The sequence below is a fragment of the Schistocerca piceifrons genome, chromosome 6 (assembly GCF_021461385.2).
Source record: "Schistocerca piceifrons isolate TAMUIC-IGC-003096 chromosome 6, iqSchPice1.1, whole genome shotgun sequence".
Taxonomy (NCBI): Eukaryota; Metazoa; Arthropoda; class Insecta; order Orthoptera; family Acrididae; genus Schistocerca; species Schistocerca piceifrons.
This window is the reverse complement of record NC_060143.1, coordinates 123188715-123212023: the sequence shown is the minus strand read 5'-3', so window position 1 is coordinate 123212023 and position 23309 is coordinate 123188715. Positions and strand designations below refer to the sequence as shown.

The following is a 23309-nucleotide window of genomic DNA, read 5'->3' as shown; positions in this document are numbered from 1 at the left end:
TTGTTTGATTTCTGGTGTTGTTACCTTAGATAGTACTTGACTGAATTTCACAAAACAAACATCAGTTTCATCCAGTTTAAAAAGTGTTTTACTTTTTCCTACTGACTTCAGAAACATTATTTTCACATCCTCCTCTTCATCAACCTCACTCTGGCAGATTCCCAAGTAACAGTATTGAATTTTGGATAGGGCTGGCATCTTTTTGTCACTTGGAATGTCAACCAAGACAAATAACCCAAATTTTAAATCAGACTTTTCAATTTTATTAGTTAGGCTTGACTCACAAGCACTTCCAATATTGTCTTGTGATTCAGATAGTGAAACAGTCTCCTGATCAGAATCATCAGAACTGCACACTTCATAGAAGTTTATGCATCTTTTTGCATGTAATGTTTTAACTTTGGCCTCCTCAGTAATAAATACTGACACCCTTGTCATTAATGACTCTGCTGTTTTTGAAACCAGCAAATCAGTTGTGTTATAAGGCCACAAGTGATGGCAGCCCTGAATTTGAGGAATCCCTTGTAAAATTTTCCACCTTTCATCCAAAATAGGGAAATACGGAAGCGTCCGATCCCGCCCGTCTGCTTTGACCCATGACATCACAAATATGGCGGAAACAAAAACAAACACATACACTTTCCGCAAGAAGCCTAATGACACTAACGGGACAAGCGCTGGAAATGGGGTGTTTTGGGTGGGGGGCAAACTAAATATAAACAAATTTAGATGCCTTGCGTAGCTACAACGTGTAAGTGAAGACAGCCATGCACGAATACCCACCCACCTCCCCAGGGGTCATAACCCCTGCAACCCATAGAAGATAAAGATGCTTCAGTAGCTGATTAGTGTTTTTCGTATTTTTTTTTTTTTTTTAAAAAAAAAAATCTCACGGGATAGAACGAACAGATCAGAAAGATAAATATAATAAACTAAAACAGAAATTGGAGGAAACAGACAATTAAAATAAGTAATAAGTGTTGTTAAATTTAAAAAAAAAATCTCACAAGATAGAACGAACAGATCAGAAAAGTAAATAAAATAAGATAAAACAGAACTGGAGACAGCCACACTCAAACCAAACTCCGCGCCGTCATGACGTCACACACGACAACACCCTTACGTCATGGGTCAAAGCCGACGCGTGGGATCGGACGCTTCTGCCGACCCCAAAATAGGACTGTTATGCTCCACTGTTATGTTATCACCCCATAATACCTTAATTTTACAAAAATTCTTCAGAGTGTAGTCATAACAGTCAATTGTGTTGTTAATAATAATATTCCTAGATCTAACAGCTGTACACATGCTCCTCTTCAGTGCACCTCCAATGCCATCCATGGCTCCTTTAGCATGTGGACTGGCAAAAAATTCCACTCAACTTTCAGTTCAAAGTCTCTCTCAAAATAACATAGATTGAACAGAGTATATTTGTTTTTGAACTGCCCAGCACAGTACATTGCTTAACATAGGCTCTTATGAATGACTAGAATTTGCCTCAACAAGCAGTTTACTGGGCCTATATAAAATTTAAAACTGAGGTTAGAAATATGGTTATTCTTGGAAAAGTTAGAATGGAAAACATAAATTATATGTAATCTAAAGAATTTTGGGCTTAATTAACATTTTAGGAGAACATCAGTTGAGTCAGGTTAATGCTCTAATTAACTTTTATAATGTAGGTGTAGTGCTTAAAGAAATGTATGCAGAGGAATAAAAATTTTAGTTTTCGTGCTTAAAACTGTTTTCATATGTAATAAACATAGTTAAAAAGTTTTTTCATTCATAATAATACCCTTTGGTTATAATTTAAATGTAGGGCCTAGACCTACTAAAGATGAAGGTGGCATTAAACCTTCCAGTTCAAGTTACGGGTGTTACACATGTGTTAAGTAACACCCGAAACAAAAATTAGTAACACCCGTAACAGCTCTAAGAGTGTTAAATAAGATTTCAAAATGCCATGTAATGGTATGATATTGTGAAACATGTGCATAACCTCACTTTTACAGAAAGGTATTGTACAGAACAAATTTACTAGATTACAAATTAAACTTTTGTATCTTTTTTGTTACGGGTGTTACAAGCTGCATATATATTATAAAACTAACAAAATAAAGAAATGCAATTAGCTTACTTCAACAAAACAAATTATTATGAGCTATGGAAATGTCGTGTGGCTAGGGCCTCCCGTCGGGTAGACCGTTTGCCTGGTGCAGGTCTTTCGATTTGACGCCACTTCGGCGACCTGCGCGTCGAATTATGAGCTATAACAATGTTGACTTCAATATTCTTTGCAACAATAGAACAATCAGCCATAGATAACACAACTAATACTCATCTGGAAATAGCATAAAACATACCTCTCTGTGGTGCCATAGAGTAGTGCACTTTAAACGCTTAGTGAAGGTAGAAATTTAATTTTTTCATGTTCAAGATTATTTTGCAATGAACAAATGTACTTTTAACTTGGCATTTTTAAGGTTATATTTGTAATATTGTCATTTTAATTTTTTTGTCACAAAGTCTCTTTAACATGGAATGACCCAGACACTTAAACTACAGCTTTTGTCCACAGCCTTCATCAGAAAAAGAAAGAGAAAGACCCATGATTCAGGCACACACCTTGCTCGTGTGAATAAATGGTGTGTGTTTGTTTTTCAGAAGAAGGCTGTGGCTGAAAACTTATATGTCCTCACTTTTACTAATGGCAGATCTGGCCTATGTCACTAGATATGCCTTTTTAAAAAGGACTTTTATTTCATACCAGTCTGATATCTTTTGACATAAAAATAAAAAAGTTTCTGTGCCTGAATCTGGCATAAGGCTGAAATATGGATTGTATAACAATAAAATAAAATTATTACAAGTTATTACAAGCAAATGGTCACAGCAGCGCTCAAAAAACTATACCATGACTGTGGCTCCGGCCAAAATAAAAATAATCACCACCAGTAGTGGTATTTTTCTTTATGAACATATAATAAATTTTTGCTCTCTAACTTAAACAATACCAAAATGCAAATAGGTGTTTCAAGTAGACTGAAATACAGTCTTTTCTGTTGTGTTAACAATTACAGAATTAGATAGACCTATTTTAAGATGCAACACGCAGATTACAACTTGGCATTTTTCTGGGAGCAGAGAGCATGATGGAAGTCTTATGACTTTGGATTGGTACAGATTACTTCTATTTGGTGCCATCCTTAACTAGGAAACAATGCAATGTATCACAGCAATACAACACTGTAGTGTGTACTGTGAATGCAGTGTTGATTCTGGTGGGCTGCTAGCCCTGTGTGATGGTGGTGGTGTTCATTTCCCCACCCAACACTTCCCCTCCCTCTGCAGCAGTCTGTGTCAGGTGGCAACTGCGTTCTTACTCCCCCAGGAAAGGTGCCAAGGTATGCTGTTCGAATGGTGCACTGTATCAAACATAGTGAAGTACAAAACATTTGGTAGTTTTGATAATTTGGGAGCCTGATAACATAGTGAACACATGCATAGGAAAAGTTTAAAATTCACTAATTCTCTGAAACGCAAACAAACAATGCACTGGCAAATGATCGTGTTTCCAGTGCCTTTTACTCACTGCTTGTTCCTTGTTAAAATATGGGAGAATTTTTGGGCAAGTCTAAAGAGTGTCTGTACCATGGCCATTACATTTTGATCTTCAGTTACATTATTTGTGGGTCCTGCATAAAAAGTTGTGTCAGGATGCCAAGTCGCAAAATTGCTATTAAGTCAAGAACAATGACTTGCTAAACTTGGATTTTTTAAATGTATTTTCAGTTCCAAAGAAAGTGGCCTTTGTGAATGGTTCTAGTACCTACATTATGTAACATATGAAGCTGAAACTTGGCAGTTCATGCATGTATCTTAGGTGCAATCTGTACATACATTGGTGTCTAAAATTAAAGCAACATACCGCAATTTCCCCAAATTGTGCTTAATTTACTATATAATCATATAAACTGCCAACATATGTCTGTACCATTGTGTTCTGCACAGAAGACAGCATGCTGGTCAACAGACAACTATGCCAACAATGATATCAGTCCATCTATCAAATGGGGTAAGTGTTTGCCGGGTAGTCTCACATCCACAATCGTGTATAGTGTCACCGATAGTGCAGTATACACACAGAGAAGACGCCTACAAGACACTCTGCTGTGGAGGGCCATAGGAAGAATGAAAGCAGGACAGTCGCAAACTAATGTGGCCCGGTGGCTTAATGTGAATCGTTCTATTGTTTCTCAGATATGGTGCCAATTTATAGAGACCAACACTGTGTGCCAAAAACTAGGTCAGGGTCAACCACGTGTCCATCAGAAAGAGAGGATCATTATTTGGCTGTAAAGGACAACGGTCCTGTCTTACTACAGCAAGGAAACTGGCTTCTGACTTCGCCGCATCCACAGAACGTGTTGTACCGAGGCAAATGGTCTACAGAAGGCTTCAGCAGAATGGTCTTTATTGTCGGAGACCTGCTGTATGTGTACCTCTGATGTGTCTTCACAGAAAGGAACGTCTAGAGTGGAATCATCAACATGCCACCTGGCTGGTCGAACAGGGGCAAATATTATTTATGCAGATGTGTCCTGATTTTGTCTAGAGTGTGACTCTCAATGGACTCGCATCTAGAGGGAACATGGAACATGATTTCAGGACTCAAAGATTGTGGAAAGGGCCCAATACCAAGGAGGATGCCCAATGGTTTGGGCAGGGATTACATTGATCACTTGAACATCTCTTCATGAAACTGTATGGCAAGGTTTAACTGCTGTCAGGTATTGTGATGAGATCTTCGGACCTGATGTGCAACTGTTGAGAGATGCTGTAGGTCCTATGGATGATAGTGCACGACCTCGTAGAGCATGGGTAGCTGATGTTTTATTATAAACTGAAGATACTGCACCCATGACATGTCTTACTCATTCTTTCGATTTGAATCCCATAGAGCACGTCTGGAACGCACTAGGGAGGCAGGTTGCATCACGTTAGTTTCCACCAACCAGTCTCCTAGACTTGTTAGCTACTCTACAGGAAGAATGGGCATTATGCCCAAACACGAGATTGGTGACAACATCCCCAGCAAGCCTCAACGTTTTCAGATCTGTACTGCTGCCAGAGGTGGTCAACCCTATAATGAGCACATGAACCAACTGTTGGAATGTGTGGGGAAATCTGTTAAAATGCGAAACATGAGAACATTTCTGTCTACTGTCATGCCTGTTGCAGTCCTGTATTCTTTACATTGTTTGTTCTTTACTCTCACCTATTTAAATAGTTTTGTGGCAAAAGAAAAGCAGCCTTGCAAAATTTCCATTTGTTGCTTTAATTTTGCACAGCAGTCTATTTAAAGAAAATAGAAGACAGTCAAGTTGGGAGCATCTTCCAGATCATTGTCACTTGACATCAAGTGATCCAGATGCAAGAGTAGACACAAATTCAACAATCTATTAGAGTATAATAAATTTCTTGTTGGAAGTGATGTGGCATTTAAGAGTACCAAATACTTGTACACATACTCCATACCTTCACATGCAGGAAAATCAACTGAAAGATTTATCAGTATTTGAATCATACCAGGGAACATCAAAAGGTAACTCTGAATAGTAACAAGTAAATTTTAGTGAAATGAGCTGACTGGTGGAGGGAATAGATAAAGTTAACTTTATCTGAGTAATTTCTGTGAAGCTAACAGCATATAACAGATGGCCTTTTTCCCTGGTGCTGGAACACAATGAAAGTCCGAACCAGATACGTATCTTCTATCTTTCTCTTTTTCTTTCTTTCTTTCTTACTAAACTGTACCGGTTACCAAGCTGACATAGAGAAACAAGCAAACAGCAAAAACTAATATTTTCAATCAGAAATTATTTCTGCAGTAGCTACAGAGAAAGGAATGAGCAGTGTGGGACTAAGATTAGCAGAAAAGCAGTCCAGAGGAGTTGCCACGGACTTAGCTCTAGTCTCCTGAATATTCCTGGAATATGAATACTTGTAACAAGTGATTAGATGTCTGATATACTGACCTGCCTGTAATCACAAGCAATTTATAATTATCAAAAGCTGTACAGAAACAGTAAACAACTGTGGCTGCACCCAAGGTACAAAACCAATGACATAAACAAAATTCCATTACTCCACTCAAGACGCTAGTAACAAGAAAGTTTTCAAACAAACATTTTCAATTGGTTGATAGCACTAGTATAAATAATGCACTACAGAAAGGCACTTAAAGAATGTGTTTAATGAGAGTAGCACAAACTTTTGAGAGTCATACAGAATTAGTGTGCAGCAAATAACATGGTAACACAGGCAAGGAACAAAATCTCTTGAGGAATAAACAAGACCGCAGAGAAATACTTCAGAAAGTTATATGTTCTGTATGAGCTGGGGTGTATGAAGTATGCCATGCTATGACAATGTGGAAGTATAAGACAAATACTTTTTCCAGTCTTCTAGCTTTCCGTAATATTTGTGTTTCAAGTATCTGGTCACTGCCACCTTCCTCAAAACCACTTTACACCAACTGTTGTTTTTCAGTTACTACTTAAGAATTTCACTGTAGGTTAAGTAGAAAGGACAGAAAAATCGCGGAACAGGAGGCAAAGATTTGTGCCCTTAAGGCTGAATTAGAAATCGTGAATTTGGAATTATGTAAGCTAAGGGAGGAAAAGGACTCTGAGCACTGGGAAAAGGTAGCAAGAAAAGGGCAAAAAAGGGAAACAATTGATAAAACTTCTGAAATTCAGTTAGCAAATCAGTTTCGCTTGCTATCTGAAGTAGTGGAGGAAGGGCCTCATTCAGATGTAGTTGAATGTAGGTTGAAGCAGAATACTAGCTTAAAGAAATAAGACAGGTCACGATCAAACTAGAATAGGAAAAGAAAAATTCTGCTTATAGGTAGCAGTCATGGGAGGGGTGTGGGGGCAACAGCTTCAGGAGAAATTAGGGACAGCGCACCAGGTCACAAGTTTTGTGAAACCAAGTGCTAGCCTTAGCCAGGTGACAGAAAACTTAGGTCAGCTATGCAAGGACTTTGAGAAGAAAGATCAGGTAATTATAGTTGGGGGAGCAGGAAACAGCCTGGCTATGAATCCAAGATATAGTATTAGGAGAGACCTGGATAAAATAGGAGCAGAAACTGTGCACATGAATGTGGGGTTTGTGGCGGTCTTTCAGCGCCGGGTAAACACTGCTGTAAGGCGTATTAACACTGAGCTGAACACGATGCTCCAGACACTGGCAAAGTCTCACATGAGCGTTGTTCCAGCTGATGCTATTGATAGGTGGAGTTACACTACACATGGCCTACACCTTAATAGGAAGGGGAAAGATAAGTTAAGCTTCTCTAGCAATTCTAATACGAAAAGTGAACCAGAAGTGTTGTTAACAACATATAACTTAGAATCAGTGATCAAAAAAGAAAGACCTACACTATCCTTTACTTAACCTATCTTTGGCACAGAAAGGGGTAAAATATGCTGCTATAAAACTTTTTGAGAAATTACCAGATGAAATAAAATGTCTGACAGACAGCAGTAATAATTAACAAATAGAAATCATACCTTCCTGACAACTCCTTCTATACCGTAGATGATTTCTTGAATATGAGTAAATAAATCTGGAGATATAATATATGCATTTTGTGTCATTTAAAGGACTGGGATAGATAATAGAAATATTTAGGTATAAGGCTATAATGCAAAAGTTTCCTATGCGCATTTCATGTGCCTTTGACAGGTTCTACATCATAACGGTTTTCCATGCTATTGATCAATGGAACACGTCACTAACTTACTAACTTTGACCTGTTCTATAATAAAGTAATTTCCACTTTACAGAATGTAATCCATACGACCAATGTAAAAATCAAATCCAATTACATATCAACAAAAATAATCATTGAAAATATAACGTAACTGCAAAGATACAAAATCTAATCACTTAGCAGCAGCAGAACAACACACATATAAAATTTACTACAATATGCTAGCTTTCGGAGCCAGTGGCTCCTTCTTCTTCTGGCAGAAGGGTTGAAGGGGAAGGGAGAGAGGGTGAAGGACAAGGACTGGTGAAGTATATGAGCAGGGGTAGAGATCGCAAAAGTTTTCCAAAACCCAGGTCAAGAGAGACTTATCAGATGGGATAAGAAGGAAAGACATTGTCGGAGAAGGCACCGAACAGGATTTGAAACCCTGAAAGCTTAAAGCTGGAAGATAGGGTAATATGCAAGACAGAGATTACTGCTAAAATATCACACGAGTTAATAAGAGCGAAAAGCTAAGTGCATATTATGTGATAGAGGTGGGAGGGGATGGTGAAAAATAGACAGGTCAGAAAATGAAAGATGTAGAAAACTAAAACGGATTGGAGAAAGGAATAGTTACTGCGAAGGAATGCTGAGATAAAAGATATTAACATTAATTAAGGCCAGGTGGGTGGCATGTTGTAGCACCAGTTCCCTCTGCAGAGCTCTGAGAAACTGGTGCCTGGGGGAAGTATCCAGATGGCATGTGTGGTGAAACAAGGTCACAACTCTCATGTTGTAGAGCATGCTTCGCAATACAATATTGTATATTGCCAGTATACACCCTCTGCCTATGCCCAGTCATCCGAACTATCATCTTGATGGTAGTCATGCTGACATAAAAGACCGAAGTGTTTACATAACAGCTGGTATATGACGTGTCGTTTCACAGGTGCCTCTCCCTTTGGTAGTATGTGTTTTGCCAGTTACAAGGCCAGTGTAGGCAGTGGTAGAAGGGTGCATAGCGCAAGTCTTGCAGCGTGGACAGTTATGGGGGTAGGAACCGTTAGGCAGGGAGATGGGTTCAGAAGGAGCCTAGGGTCTCACAAGATTACTGCGGAGATTTGGAGGGCAATGAAAAGCTATTCTAGGTGTGGTGGGTAGAATCTCATACAGAATGGACTTCATTTCATTGCCTTGAATACCAAGGCTGTATGGGGGCGAATGTTTGATACACAAAGTATGGCCACTCAAAATTTAAGTAATTTTGTTTGTTAATAGGTTTCATGTGAACAGAAGTGTATAGCTGGCTGTTGTCGAGGATGAGATACGCATCAAGGAAAGCGGCATGTCATTCAGAATAGGACCACGTGAAATTTAACTGGTAGAATGCATTTAGAGACTCATGCTACTTACCTTGACGAAAGCCAGCTACCCACTTCTGTTCACATGAAACTTACTAATGAACAACAGTACTTTCATTTTGACAGTTGCCATCCTTTCCATGTGAAGCGTACCCTCCCATACAGCCTTAGCATTCGAGGCAGACATATTTGTTCAGATGTATACTCTTTACAGAAAAACACCACATTCTCACCTCAGACTTCAATAAACGTGATTACCCCACCAGCCTAGTTCAAAAGCAGATGTCATTGAGCCATTGGATCCAATCACGATACTGCCGATCCCTCCAACTTAGGATTACACCACTTGCCACTCAGTATTATCCTGGTCTTCAATGTATTAACTGACTACTTCGACAAGGCCATGAATTCCTAAAACAATGCCCTGCAATGAGGCCCAATCTGTCCGAGATTCTGCCCACAACACCTAGAATACTCTTTTGTCGCCCTCTCAATATCCTTGCCAGATCCTGTGCTCCTCCCGCACCCATCTCCCTGCCCTATGGCTCCTGCCCCTGTGACTGTGCCCACAGCAAGACTTGCCAAGTGCACCCTCCTATCGCCACCTATACCAGTCCTGTAACTTGAAAAACGTATACTATCAAGGGGAGAGCCACCTGTGAAATGACATGTCATATAGCAACTGTTATATAAACACTTCTCAGACTTTTACATCGGCATGACTACCACCAAGTTATCAGTTAGGATGAATGGGCCTGGCCGAGGCTGTATACTTGCAATGCACAATATCCTGTTGCAGAGCAAGCTCTACAACATGACAGTTGTGACCTCGGTGCCTGTATCACCGCACGTGCCACGTGAATTCTTCCCCCAGACACCAGTTTCTCAGAGCTCTGCAGGTAGGAACTGGTGCTACAACATGCCAACCACCTGGCTTTAATTTGTGATAAAATCTTTGATCTCAGTATTTCTTCATAGTAACTACTCCATTCTCCACACCATTTTAGTTTTCTATTTCTTTCATTTTCTAACTTGTCTATTTTTCACTATCTCCCTCCCACCTCCACCACATACAATGCACTTAGCATTTTGCTCTTATCATCTCATGTGTGATGTTTTAGTGATAATCTCTGTCTTGCATATTATCCTATCTTTCAGCTTTAAACTCTAATCTCGTCCGGTGCAGTCCCCAACGATCAGTCCCTCCAGTAATTCTCTCCTAATCTGGGGTTCTGGACAACTTTACCGATATTTACCCCTTTTCCTAAATCTCGTCAGTCCTTTTCCTTCATCCCTCTTCCTCACCCTTCTGCCAGAAGAAGGAGCCACTGGCTCTGGAGGATAGCATACTGTAATACCTTTTATGTGTGTGCCCTCCTGCCACCACTTGGTGAGCTGAGTATTTTATCTCTATAATTGCATTAAAACCCAGTTATATACCCAACAGGGATAAAATTATGACAAGCAAAATGTCAACAGAAGAAGAATGGTAACAGGCTGAAATTTTTATTTTGGAACTTCCTGAATTACACAGTTACCTCTGTTATCAAAACTAATATTTTCAGTTTTGTGAACAATCTGTCAATGATCAACTTTCAGCCATGTTTAAATACAAATTACATTAATAACTTTTAGCTGAACTCGTTTCATTTCAATACAATAAATCATGCAAGTGACTTAGGAAACACATAGTTAAGCAAAACTGTGTTTCATAAATCAATATTTAGCAATCACAGTGTCTGAGCACAACCCATTTTCTATTTCCTTACATAGCTGATTTGGTTGAAGAAAGGAGCCAATGCTCAAAAATATACTGAATCACATTATAGCATTATGTTGAACTTCATATTACATAAATAATTTAGGTTAACAGATGTGTCTCACTGAATAGCAGAAACACTGAGTCATGGAGTTCGCGTCTCACTCCAGCACACAGTTTTAATCTGCCAGCATGTTTCATACCAGCCCACACTCCGCTCCAGAGTGAAAATTTCATCCTGGAAACAACTGTCAGGCTGACTCAGCCATGTCTTCACAATATCCTTTCTTCAGGGAGTGCTAGTTCTGCAAGTTTCGCAGGAGAGTTTCTGTGAAGTTTAGAAGGTAGGAGATGAGGTACTGGCAGAAGAGAAGCTATGAGGACGGGTCATGATTCGTGCACATGTAGTTAAGTTCGTAGACCATTTGCCTGTGAAAGGTAAAGGTTCCAAGTTCGACTCTCAGTCCGGAACACAGTTTTAATCTGCCAGAAAGTTTCAAACCAAAGGGTGCTTTGCATTTAGTGCTATTCCAGGATGGCTGTTGTATGAACTAATAATGTTTTAGTTTTTTGTAATACATTTGACAAATGACACACATGCTCGTATGAGTCACAGATGCGTTTTTACTTAGGTGTAGTTCAAGAATGCTCTATTTATACAAAATAAATGTGATAGGATTCCGATCAGTAGTCTTGTCTACATCTTTTGAAAAATTAAAACTGATTGGTAAAATTCTACAACTGAAAAGAAAGTTAATCATTTCAGTTCACCATGTAGGTTTTTAGACCGCAGAAGATACACATTTAAAAAATTGCTACAGGCTAACAACAAAGAAAAGCAATGTGGAAGAACACATTCATGTTCTCTCCTGATTTGAAGAAAAACAGAGGAAGTGGTTATCACATATTATGTGAACCTTCTGTAAAGTTTGGAAGGTAGGAGACGAGGTACTGGCAGAAGTAAAGCTGTGAGGACGGGGCGTGAGTCGTGCTTGGGTAGCTCAGATGGTAGAGCACTTGCCCGCGAAAGGCAAAGGTCCCGAGTTCGAGTCTCGGTCCGGCACACAGTTTTAATCTGCCAGGAAGTTTCAACATATCAGGGTATTTGGAAAAGAATTGGCACAGCATACTAGTCCTTATTAATAAAACCACAGTGTGTAACAGTTTATGCCTAAAAGCAACATACTATGCACACACAAATTCTGTCATCAGTTATGGCATAATATTCCAGGGTGCAAATGCTCGGAATATGGAAAATGTGTTCACCCTGCAAAAAATGAGTTACAGGAATAATGACCAAGTGTCACTAAGGGGCCCACTGCATTGAGCTATGTAAAAAATGGCACATTCTGGCAGTTCCAACCGAATACATATTCCAAACTGCAGTTTTTATACAATAAACAAAGAGCATTATGCAGCAAACAGCTCCATATATGATGATTAAATCAGATTCAGCGATTGCTTCTACCTGGATAGAATGACTAGAACAAAGACTCAAATCACTATATTTTACCTTGGAGTCAAAATATATAATTAACTGCCAAAGAGATAAAAAACAAAGGAGATATATAAGTTTAAACTGTATCTTACAGAATATTCACTAAACTGTAGTTTTTACTCCGTTGTAAAATTATTATTATGGTCACTGTGATCTCCAGTCCAAAGACTGGTTTGATGCACCCCTCCATGCTACTCTATCATGCGAAAGCCTCATCATCTCCGAATAAATACTGCAACCTACATCCTTTTGAATCTGCTTAGAATATTCATCTCTAGGTCTCCCTCTACGATTTTTACCCTCCATGCTTCCCTCATAATAAAATGGTGATCCCTTGATGCCTCAGGACATATGTCCTACCAACCGGTCCCTTCTTCTTGTCAAGTTGTGCCACAAATTCCTCTTCTCCCCAATTCTATTCAGCACTGTCTCATCGGTTACACGATCTACCCATCTAATCTTTAGTATTCTTCCATAACACCGCATTTCAAAAGCTTCTATTCTTTTCATGTTTAAACTGTTGATCGCACATGTTTCACTTCTATACACGGCTACACTCCATACAAAAACTTTAAGGGCAGATTCCTTGACATTTAAATCTATGCTTGATGTTAACAAATTCCTCTTCTCCAGAAACGCTTTCCTTGTCCCTGCCAGTCTACGTTTTATATCCTCTCTACTTCAACCATCATCAGTTATTTTGCTGTCCAAAGAGCAAAACTCATCTACTACTGTAAGTGTCTCATTTCCTAATATAATTCCCGCAGCATCACCCGACTTAATTCGACTACATTCCATTATCCTCATTTTGCTTTTGTTGATGTTCATCTTATATCCTCCTTTCAAGGCACTATCCATTCCATTCAACTGCCCTTCCGTGTCCTTTACTCTCTGACAAAATTACAATGTCATAGGTAGATCACAATGTTTTTATTTCTTCTCCCTGGATTTTAATTCCTACTCCAAATTTTTCTTCTGTATCATTTACTGCTTGTTCAATATTAAATAACATCAGAGATAGGCTACAACCCTGTCTCACACCCTTCTCAACCACCACTTCCCTTTCATGCCCCTCAACACATGACTCCCATCTGGTTTCTGTACAAATTGAAAATAGCCTTTTGCTCCCTGTATTTTACCCCTGCCACCTTTAGAATTTGAGAGTGAGCATTCCAGTAAACAATGTCAAAAGCTGTCTACAAATGCTATAAATATATGTTTACCTTTTCTTAACCTATCTTCTAAGATAAGCGGTAGGGCCATTATTGCCTTGCATGTTCCTACATTTCTCCAGAATCCAAACTGATCTTCCCCAAGGTCAGCCTCTATCAGTTTTTCCATTCTTCTTTAAGGGATTCGTGTTAGTATTTTGCTGCCGAGACTTATTAAACTGATAGTTCGGTAATTTTCACAGCACCTGCTTTCTTTGAAATTTAAATTATTATATTCTTTTATAAGTCTGAGGGTATTTCACCTGTCTCATACATCTTGCTCACCAGTGGAACAGTTTTGTCACGGCTGGCTCTCCCAAGCCTACCAGTAGTTCTAACGGAATATTGTCAATTCCCAAGGCCTTTTTTCAACTTAGGTGTTTCCATGCTCTGTCAAATTCTCGCGTAGGATCATATCTCCCATCTCATCTTCGTTGACGTCCTCTTACATTTCCATAATGTTGCCCTCAAGTATATCAGTCTTGCATAGACCCTCCATATACTCCTCCGCCTTCCTGATTTCCCTTCTTTGCTTAGGACTGGATTTACAACTGTGCTCTCGATTTTCATACAGGTGGTTCTCTTTTCCCCAAAGGTCTTTTAATTTCCCTATAGGCAACATGTACAAGGGTCATTCAATAATTAAAGAGACAAATTGGTCTGGGGAAAAAACTGTTAGCAGGGAAAGTTTGGTACTTTTATTGCTTTAAGTTGGCATCACTGGGATGAGCCCTGATCAACTGACGTATCAACATTGTTTTGTTTATAACCTCAAAAATACATTTCAAGATGGCGAGTCTGCATGAGACATGCACATTAGTTGAACAACATTCTGTTATTTGTTTTTTACTTGCTGAAAACGAGGAACTGTATATACTGTAGAATGTGTAAAGTTTATTGTGAAGGTTGTATGAATCGTGCAAATTTTTACAAGTGGGTAGAGCAGTTCAAAAATGGTCGCGGTCCAGTGACTGATGAGAACCGTTCTGGCCAACCAGTTGCAGTTTCAACTCCCTCATTTGAAAGTCCAACTGATGACATTATTTGTGTCGACCACTGTGTGACTGTAGAAATTATAGTTGATATGGTTCAAGTTAGTTCTGGTACAGTTCATAACATTATTTGTAACAAGCTGAAGTACCGCAAAACATGTGCAAGATGGGTCCCAAAGGGGTTGACACAGCAACACAAGGAAACAAGGTTGAGAGTTTGCACAGAGCTAACGGAACATTATGAAGGAGAAGGTGAGCACTTCGTTATGAAAGAGAAGGTGAGCACTTCCTCAACAAAATTTTAACTTGTGATGAAACTTGGGTTCACTATTATGAGCCACAATCAAAAAGAGAAAGCATGGAGTGGAAGCACACCAACTCCCTGTCAAGAAAAAAATCAAAACCCAAGCATCAGCAGTGTTTTAGGATGCTCAAGATCCAGTTTTTTTGTGATTATCTCAAAGAGCAGTGAACAATGAACAGCCAATACTACTCGCATTTGCTTTTAAACAAGGTGAAACCTGCCATGAGAGAGAGACGTCGTGGATCTCAGAGGAGAGGTGTAATTCTACAGCAAGACAACACACATTCTCATACAGCTCAACTAACCCGTGCAACCACTGACAAAATGGGCTGGGAAGTACTGCCTCATCCCCCTTACAGTCCTGATTTAGCACCTAGTGATTTCCATTTGTCTGGTGAACTGAAGGAGGCATTCCATGGAAAAAGGTTCCAGGACAACGAAGACGTGAAAAAGTTTTTGGGAAATTGGTTCAAACATCAAGATAAAGAGTTCTTTGCAACCGGAATGAAAAAGCTTGTAGCACATTGGAACAAGTGCATAAATGTTCAAGGGGATTATGTTGAAAAGTAGAAAAAGTATTGTTTTGTGAAAATAAACTTTTTTCCTCCAGACCAATTTGTCTCTTTAAGTTACTGAATGATCCTCTTATCTTACTCCTAGTGACATTTGCTTCTATGTCTTTACATCTGTAATGGTTCATTATTACATTTGTCCTTTAGCCATTCCTACTTAGCAATTTAGCACTTCCTTGCTACCTCATTTCTGAGATGTCAATATTCCCTTTTGCCTATTTCATTTACTGCATTTTTGTATTTTCTCCTTTCATCAATTAAATTCAATCTCTCTTCTGTTACCCAAGGACTTCTACTAGTCCTCGTCTTTTTACCTACTTGATCCTCTGCTGCCTTCAATATTTCACATCTCAAAGTTACCCATTCTTCTTCCAGCATATTCCTTTCCCCTGTTCTTGTGAACTGTTCCCTAATGTTACCTCTGACACTCTCTACAACCTCTGCTTCTTTCAGTTTACCCAGGTCCCATCTTCTTAAATTCGTATCTTTTTGTAGTTTCTTTAGCTTTAATCTACAGTTCATAACCAATAAATTGTGGTCACAGTCCGCATCTACACCTGGAAATGCTTCACAATTTAAAATCTGGTTCCTAAATCTCTGTCTTACCATTATATAACCAAGCTGAAATCTTTTGGTGTCTCCAGGCCTCTTCCATGTATACAACCTTCTTTCATGATTCTTAAACCAAGTGTTAGCAATGACGAAGTTATGCTCTGTGCAAAATTCTACCAGGCAGCTTCCTCTTTCATTCCTTACCCTCAGTCCATATTCACGTACTTAATTCCAGTCCCCCATAACTATAAAATTTTCGTCTCCCTTCACTATATTAATGCCACCGGCCTTGCTGCAGTGGTAACACCATTTCCTGTCAGATCACCGAAGTTAAGCACTGTCGCGTTGGGCTAGCACTTGGATGGGTGACCATCTGCTCTGTCGAGCGCTGTTGGTAACTGGGGTGCACTCAGCCCTTGTGAGGCAAACTGAGGAGCTACTTGATTGAGAAGTAGCGGCTCTGATCTTGTAAACTGACATATGGATGGGAGAGCGATATGCTGACCACATGCCCCTCCCTATTCACATTCAGTGACGCCTGTGGCTGAGTATGATATGGTGGCCCGTCGATACCGTTGGGCTTTTCCGAGGCCTGTTCGGACGGAGTTTCACTATATGAATGAATTCTTTTAACTCATCAGACGTTACCTTCAATTTCTTCATCATCTGTGTAGCTAATCTACACATAAACTTGTACTATTGTGGAAGTGTGGGCTTCGTGTCTATCTTGGCTACAATATGGCATTCACTATGCTGTTTGTAGTAGCTTATCCACATTCCTATTTTTTTTATTCATTATTAAACCTACTCATGCATTACCCTCATTTGATTTTATATTTATAATCCTGTATTTATCTGACCAGAAGCCCTGTTCCGTCTACCACCAAACTTCACTAATTCCCATTAACTTCAACCTATCCATTTCCCTTTTTAAATTTTCCAACCTACCTGTCCGATTAAGGGATCTGACATTCTACACTCCGGTGCGTGCAACGCCAGTTTTGTTGCTCCTGATAATGACATCACACTGAGTAGTCCCCGTCCGCAGAACTGAATGGGGGACTACTTTACCTAAGAAGACGCCATCATCATTTAACCATACTGTAAAGCTGCAAGCCCTTGAGAAAAATTACAGCTGCAGTTTCCCCTTGCTTTCAGCGGTTCGCAGTACCAGCACAGTCATGCTGTTTAGGTTGATGTTACAAGGCTGTTCAATCAATCATTCAGACTGTTGCCCCTTTTTCAGGAACCACACATTTGTCTGGCCTCTCAACATATACCCCCTCTGTTGTGGTTGCACCTATAGTACAGTTATCTGTATCGCTGAGGCATGCAAGTCTCCCCACCAATGGCAAAGTAAATGGTTCATTATTACAAATAAATAAGTCACATGACGAATTACAAAATACGCTATTGTTATCTGGGCAGCACAATTCACCCCTTTCTGTGTCAAAGTTAGCCATAACCCAGAACAGTGAAGATCACACTTTCTCATAGTATTGTAGCTATGCACATTGCTTTTGCTTACACACACATTTGTGCAATGAATACTTGTTCCCCTAATCACGAATTAGGGTCTACTCCAAAATATGATGCTACACAAGAGCATCAATGAAAATGGGCATCTTAAACTAATTTATTGGTGTGCCTACCACAAAAATTTGCAATAACCCTAATAGCACAAGTTCATTTAAAGTTACTTACTTTGGCCAGCTGACAACTTGTTTCCGCATAGGACTGACTGTACACTTACAATTAACTACAGTTCGTAAGCTCTACATCATGATCTAATGATCGTATAGTCTAAGCTCGTTACATGATTAAAAAAAACTGAAGAGATCGAGGCCTACACAACGTTATTAATCATATTCATTATTACTGCAGATCCCTACCAGAAGCTTATTTCCTTCCAAAATAAGTCTTGACTTTTGCTTACGGTCATGCATGTCACTAATACACACAATGCATGGTTCTCATGTGCATACTGCCCACGCAAACTACGTTGACACTCAGATTGATAGGTAATGCAAAGGACCGTACATGGGAAACGTCTTTACAGTAGCTCCCATCAGTCACAGCACCAAGTGTACACTTAATTCGTGCAGACAATACATTTACTGCTCACCATACTGATCTGAAGATGACCACAAACCCCCTCCCTACAGTTGAAACATGTAACGCACATATATCTAAAGTAATTATATCTGAAAATAAAAACTGTGTTATCATGTGGCACACAGAGAGAAAAAAAACTTATAGCAGAACCATGGCTGGTGCAAATTTAGGGAAGAAATAATGAGTAGTGGGAAGAGCGTGATAGTACACCCAAAAGTATACCAGTGGAAAAACATAATAATGCAGCATACAATTAGAAACTGCATAAATAAATTCATAAATATGAAGTTCCTTACTGTGAATTGCTATACTTGTGAAACTAAAATAATTTACAATCTCAGTAGAGTGAATGTATCTCCACATTAGATAGCTGTTATATTTGCATGGGTGTCACACCACTGAAAACAGCAAAAATGACCAAATGGTTATAGCTAATTGATCTCTGCTGCACAGTGAAAATAGATTTAAATTTTAGGCAGTTTTTATTTCACAATGTTATGCTAGAGTTACATATTAATGGGCTATGATTCAGATACGCCATTTATGAATTGCCTTCTTTTGTTCAACTGCGGGAGATTAAGTTGTGGTTTGCGACACTTCATTTCTGCTGCCATGTAGGCCCATTAGTGTAACCTTGCATTCTGTTACGTACTTTATTCAGAAACTGTATAAGAAGGCAACAAAATCTACGTATACATAAGCTATCAACAAGAACGCAGTTCCCGCGTAATAGTCGTCATTTACGCGGAAATCTAGAAAACCTTACAATACACCCAGGTAATCAAGCATGCCGTTCGACGACGGTATACTGACGCTAAGAAATCGGTATAAAATGCGTTCCAATGTCGTTTGCCAATTTTAGTAAGCTAACGAAAAAAAGCCCTAAAATACGGGCATAATATATTGCTTACTTTCAGCGTGAAGGTGTTTCTCTGAGCGGAATATGTTTGGTACGCACTATTACCAATAACTAGACGCACCATGTCACATAACTATGAGACAGCAAAGACGACAGTGGCAAACAACAGGCTAATAACAAACAACGAAATATACTCCTGTACAAATTTACTAATTAACAGAAGTTCACTATCGCAGAGCGCTTATCGTACGGCAATACCGATCGGCAGAATTCGTACACAAACCATATTTGTTTATCCCATCACCAATATTACCCAGTCAGTCACGAAGATGGGGACAATTTTAGCCTAAACTATACTACACTTAACGTAACAGCATACATATTTTTAATAAACTACTAACCATCACGAGTCGCCATGTCCATGACAAAGAAACTCCAGGTTTAGATGATACACGAATTTAGAGGTCTGGACAGAACGAGACAATAATTTTACAGCTACTCTTCTTTCTGCATTACATGGGAACTTAAGTATTCAATAAGAACTCACAACATTTAACACGTCAAATTTTCGAAAAACGAAACACACACAAATTCTAGTCCAAAGACTACCCAACACACGCTGCTAATCAAACCAACGTTTACATAATTTATGAATTTGCAACATTGATGTTAAGCGCGCTGCACGCATGTGTTATAGATTTAAGTAGAATATTAAATTATCTTATAAATACTTTTCCTTCTACTATTAACTCTAGTTATTCCTTTCATACAGCACATCGTAAGACAAAACTGCTGCAGCTCAAAGACCTAAGTTGGTAAACATTTATTTTGTTTTGTTTTTAAGAACTTGCCCGCAAACGATATATGCAGTGAGTTAATAGAATGTTTCTCAGTTAGTAATATTATTATTCTTTGTCAGACGCTGTGTTATATGGCGAAGATTTTTATTTTTAAATCCACAAACAATCCTTTCAGTCTTCGCAGTAATACATCAATACAATCAATTTTCTTACAACAATGTTATCAGTTATTTCTTTAAAATTAAAGTTTTACTGGGCACCTACGTAAATGGTCGCCGTTTGTGTCACACATTGCCCACTAGAAATTCGTAATGAGATGAAGGATCTGAAGCACCTCATGTGAGGCATTCAAATGAAATTTTACGGTAGCGGCTGATAGCTGATTATGACACATAATTTGTAATAAAATTATCAAAAAGTTGCACATGTTAATCAACGCTGGTGAGCGATGAGATTTGTTCTTGAAATGTTTCACATACTACAACTACGATGAAATTCGATGGCCATAAAATCATTTTGAAGACTCTAAAACATTATAATCAGCAATTTTTTGATCGTAATAGTTTTCAAAAGCTATGAGAGATGAAAAATATGACATGTCGCTTTAGTGACGAATTTAAACATCCCTTTTCAATACAATCTGTAGAGTGATATGTTCTGTAAACTTTATCGCAGAGATAGTATTGCACGTTTTGATACGCGGTTATCACACGCAGTATATGTAGTCTGTACGTAAGAAATAGTGCGAAGTTCAAGGTACATGGTGAAGAATTTTCTGCATAATGTCAAAGGCAGTAACATCAGATGACAGTTCTAATGATCCGAACCCACTAACTTTTACTGAAATTGAAATACCTGTTCCTTGGGGCAAAATTGCAGGTAAATTATTTAGATACTTATATGTACGTACAGATATCACCGCCTGGAAAAAAGGTAGACTTTAGTATAAGTAGGCTCGTCCCTCAGTAATTTTACATCAAAAGAAATCCGTTTTCATGTCATCAGACCTTTGTTTTTTTCAGCGATGACATGCGGCGATTCTTCCAGTCATCCCATTTTATGTCTGCATGGCTTACTGGATAATAGCGCGTCATTTGATAGACTCATGCACGCATTATCACTGAAATCACATTTCTTTGTAAGCATAGATCTCCCAGGCCACGGAAAATCATCACATTTGGAGCCTGGGACACAATATCGTTTTCTGGATTTTTTGACAGTTGTTCTGAGGATTAAACAGTACTTTCAATGGGAAAGGTTTTCTATTATAGGACACGAAATGGGAGGACTCTTAGGTCTTTATTTTGCAGCATATTTTCCTAAAGCTGTTGAGAAACTTGTCGTGCTGAATCCAGTGTGCTATTTGACACGAAACAAAGACCAAAGCCAACGGTTTATAAAAACTGCTGAAACTGCTTATAAAGTGCAGCATCAACCCAAAGAAATTACATTTACAACGTTGACTGATGCACTGGATTATATTTTAAATTTGCGGAAGACTAAATTGTCCAGCGAATTACTTCCAGTTTTACTAAGAAATGTCTGCCCTGTTGGTAACGTGTATATGTTGTCCATAGACAGTAGAATTAGTGCATTAGAATTCCCAGTAATAAGTGAGAAACAGTTGTATCAAATTTTTAATAAAATAACATGCGAGCTTTTTATCATCACTTCTTCAGATAAAAGAGAAGATTTTAAAATGTTGCCAGTTGCTTATTTTACCCGTTTATTTAAGAAAAACTGTGAAAGATTTGGAACCATCACATTAAAAGGAGACACTGATCTACATTTACACAAGCCAAAAACAGTTTCGTCTCAAGTACGGCAATTATTTTTGGACTTTAGGTCATCTTTATGAAAGTTACAATATACCTATTGATGTGAACTGTAAATTCAAAACACTAATGTGGTGGTTGTTATGATCTATTGGTTTACCAGAATATAGAGTCAAGGTGATCAGATATTAACTTGACATTAGTTATTCAGCTGTAAAGACACAAAAATAATTAAGTTATATCAAATTACATTGCAGCAAAGGTTTGGGGAGCCGCAGACAATATACCACTTCTTGCTGTGCATGGACTTCAAGACAACGCTGGGACATTTGATCGCCTTGTGCCCTTTTTGCCAAAACATTTTTACATGGTTTGCATAGATTTACCTGGTCATGGTTGTTCATCACATTTTCCACCTGGATTTGTCTTGCATTATATGGATTATATATTGTCTGTTAGGAGGGTTGTTGATTTTTTAAAGTGGAAACAGTTTTACTTCCTAGGACACAGCTATGGTGCACAGTTGGGTGCTTATTTTAGTGCATTCTGGCCAGAACATATAATCAAACTTGTAATGTTGGATGCAATATCTACATTTGTGTATTCAGACTTTATGGATAGATTTCCTGTCAGTTCTTCCCGACTATTGAATATGGAGAACCGAATTGCCAAGAAGCAACCCCCTGCATATAGTTTTGAAGAAGCATTACAGAGAATGTTAGAGAGTAGAATTAGCAAATTAACTGACGATGCTGCTAAAACTCTAATTATGCGCTCACTTGTCAAAAGAAATAATGGTGTTGGATTCTCAACTGATCAGCGGTTAAAATTTGCTGCTTGGGTACCGTGGGGTCCTGAGCAAAATGTAAATATCTTACAACGGATCAGATGTCCACAACTCATTGTGTTAGCATCACAATCACTGCCAATATTGAGCCAATCATTTAGTAGAGAAATGAAAATGTTCAGGTCAAGAAGAAATTTCACCTGCATTGTTGTAGATGGAAATCATGACGTTCACAATAATCAACCTGAAATAGTGGGACCAATTGTAACAAAATTTTTTACTGCAGATAAGAGTTCCTTGTAATGTGTGCAAATGCTCGGAATTGTTCTATTGTGAACAAAATATTATAATTCATATATGTATCTATTTTCAAAATCAGTATTACTATAGGTAAACAAGAAATGGTTTAATTTTGTATATATTATTTGTATTTGGGTCACAGAATGAGTGCTGTGTGTCATGTAAATACAAGTAAAATAAAATGATATACTAATGGTACCTGAACTAATATTCTGGTGATATTTTTATTTATTTCCCCAATGTGTACTGCATGCTATTGTTGCAAATGCATATTTACTTGATTCATCATAGGATCAAAAATGGAAATTTGCTCTGCTCTATGGTAGGCACACAGCTGTTTGTTTACATTTCACTTTCTTTTGGATTCACACATGTACTTTTCAAAATTTCATAAATACATGCAGTCTTGATTACATGTTAAATGATTTAGTGAAAGAGTTGTCTGGTATACAAGTCACATAAGCAATGTTCAAACATCTTGAGTTAGGCTGCACTTACCTGGTCCATTACCTCATGTGACTTTGTGTGAAAAGCATCCAACAAGGATATTTTATATCAAAACAAATAGGTGTGTTTTGCTACTAGGAAATGCTCTATGTACAAACTCAATAACTTGCCAACTACTGCTTCCCTTAAATGTCCCTTGACACTCTTTCTGCAAG

General features: G+C 38.5%; 2 protein-coding genes across 7 annotated transcripts in view; one reads left to right on the top strand and one right to left on the bottom strand.

Annotated features, from left to right (window-relative positions):
• The window catches only part of LOC124802465 (polycomb protein Sfmbt), a 297351-nt gene extending 277695 nt beyond the window's left edge, over positions 1-19656 (bottom strand). The window contains exons 1-2 of one of the 3 annotated variants that reach the window (XM_047263253.1): positions 19533-19614; positions 19387-19451 (exon numbers count right to left, since the gene is read on the bottom strand). In XM_047263253.1, the coding sequence (XP_047119209.1) occupies positions 19387-19408 (22 nt within the window). In that variant the 5' untranslated portion in view covers positions 19409-19451; positions 19533-19614. Of the gene's footprint in view, positions 1-19386 lie in introns of all 3 variants that reach the window. The other 2 variants (XM_047263252.1, XM_047263255.1) reach the window with 2 other exon arrangements.
• Positions 19657-20392: 736 nt separating this feature from the next.
• On the top strand, positions 20393-22851 carry LOC124803031 (serine hydrolase-like protein). Of its 4 annotated transcripts, XR_007017182.1 has the most exons (3): positions 20393-20664; positions 20808-21737; positions 21818-21955. XR_007017182.1 is itself a non-coding variant. In XM_047264143.1 (2 exons), exons 1-2 carry the CDS (start codon positions 20568-20570, stop codon positions 21641-21643), a joined length of 933 nt encoding a protein of 310 aa, XP_047120099.1. In that variant the 5' UTR covers positions 20394-20567; the 3' UTR covers positions 21644-21960. The 4 variants fall into 4 exon arrangements, 3 of the variants coding, with proteins under 3 accessions (XP_047120099.1, XP_047120100.1, XP_047120101.1); XM_047264143.1 differs by having other exon boundaries at positions 20394-20664; positions 20808-21960; XM_047264144.1 differs by lacking the exon at positions 20808-21737 and having other exon boundaries at positions 20442-20664; positions 21818-22851.
• Positions 22852-23309: the final 458 nt, after the last annotated feature.

Coding starts and splice junctions, on each gene's coding strand:
- LOC124803031 (XM_047264143.1), top strand. CDS start 20,568: ATGTCAAAGGCAGTAACATCAGATGACAGTTCTAATGATCCGAACCCA. Junction 20,665..20,807: donor TCCTTGGGGCAAAATTGCAG/GTAAATTATTTA, acceptor TGTTTTTTTCAG/CGATGACATGCGGCGATTCT.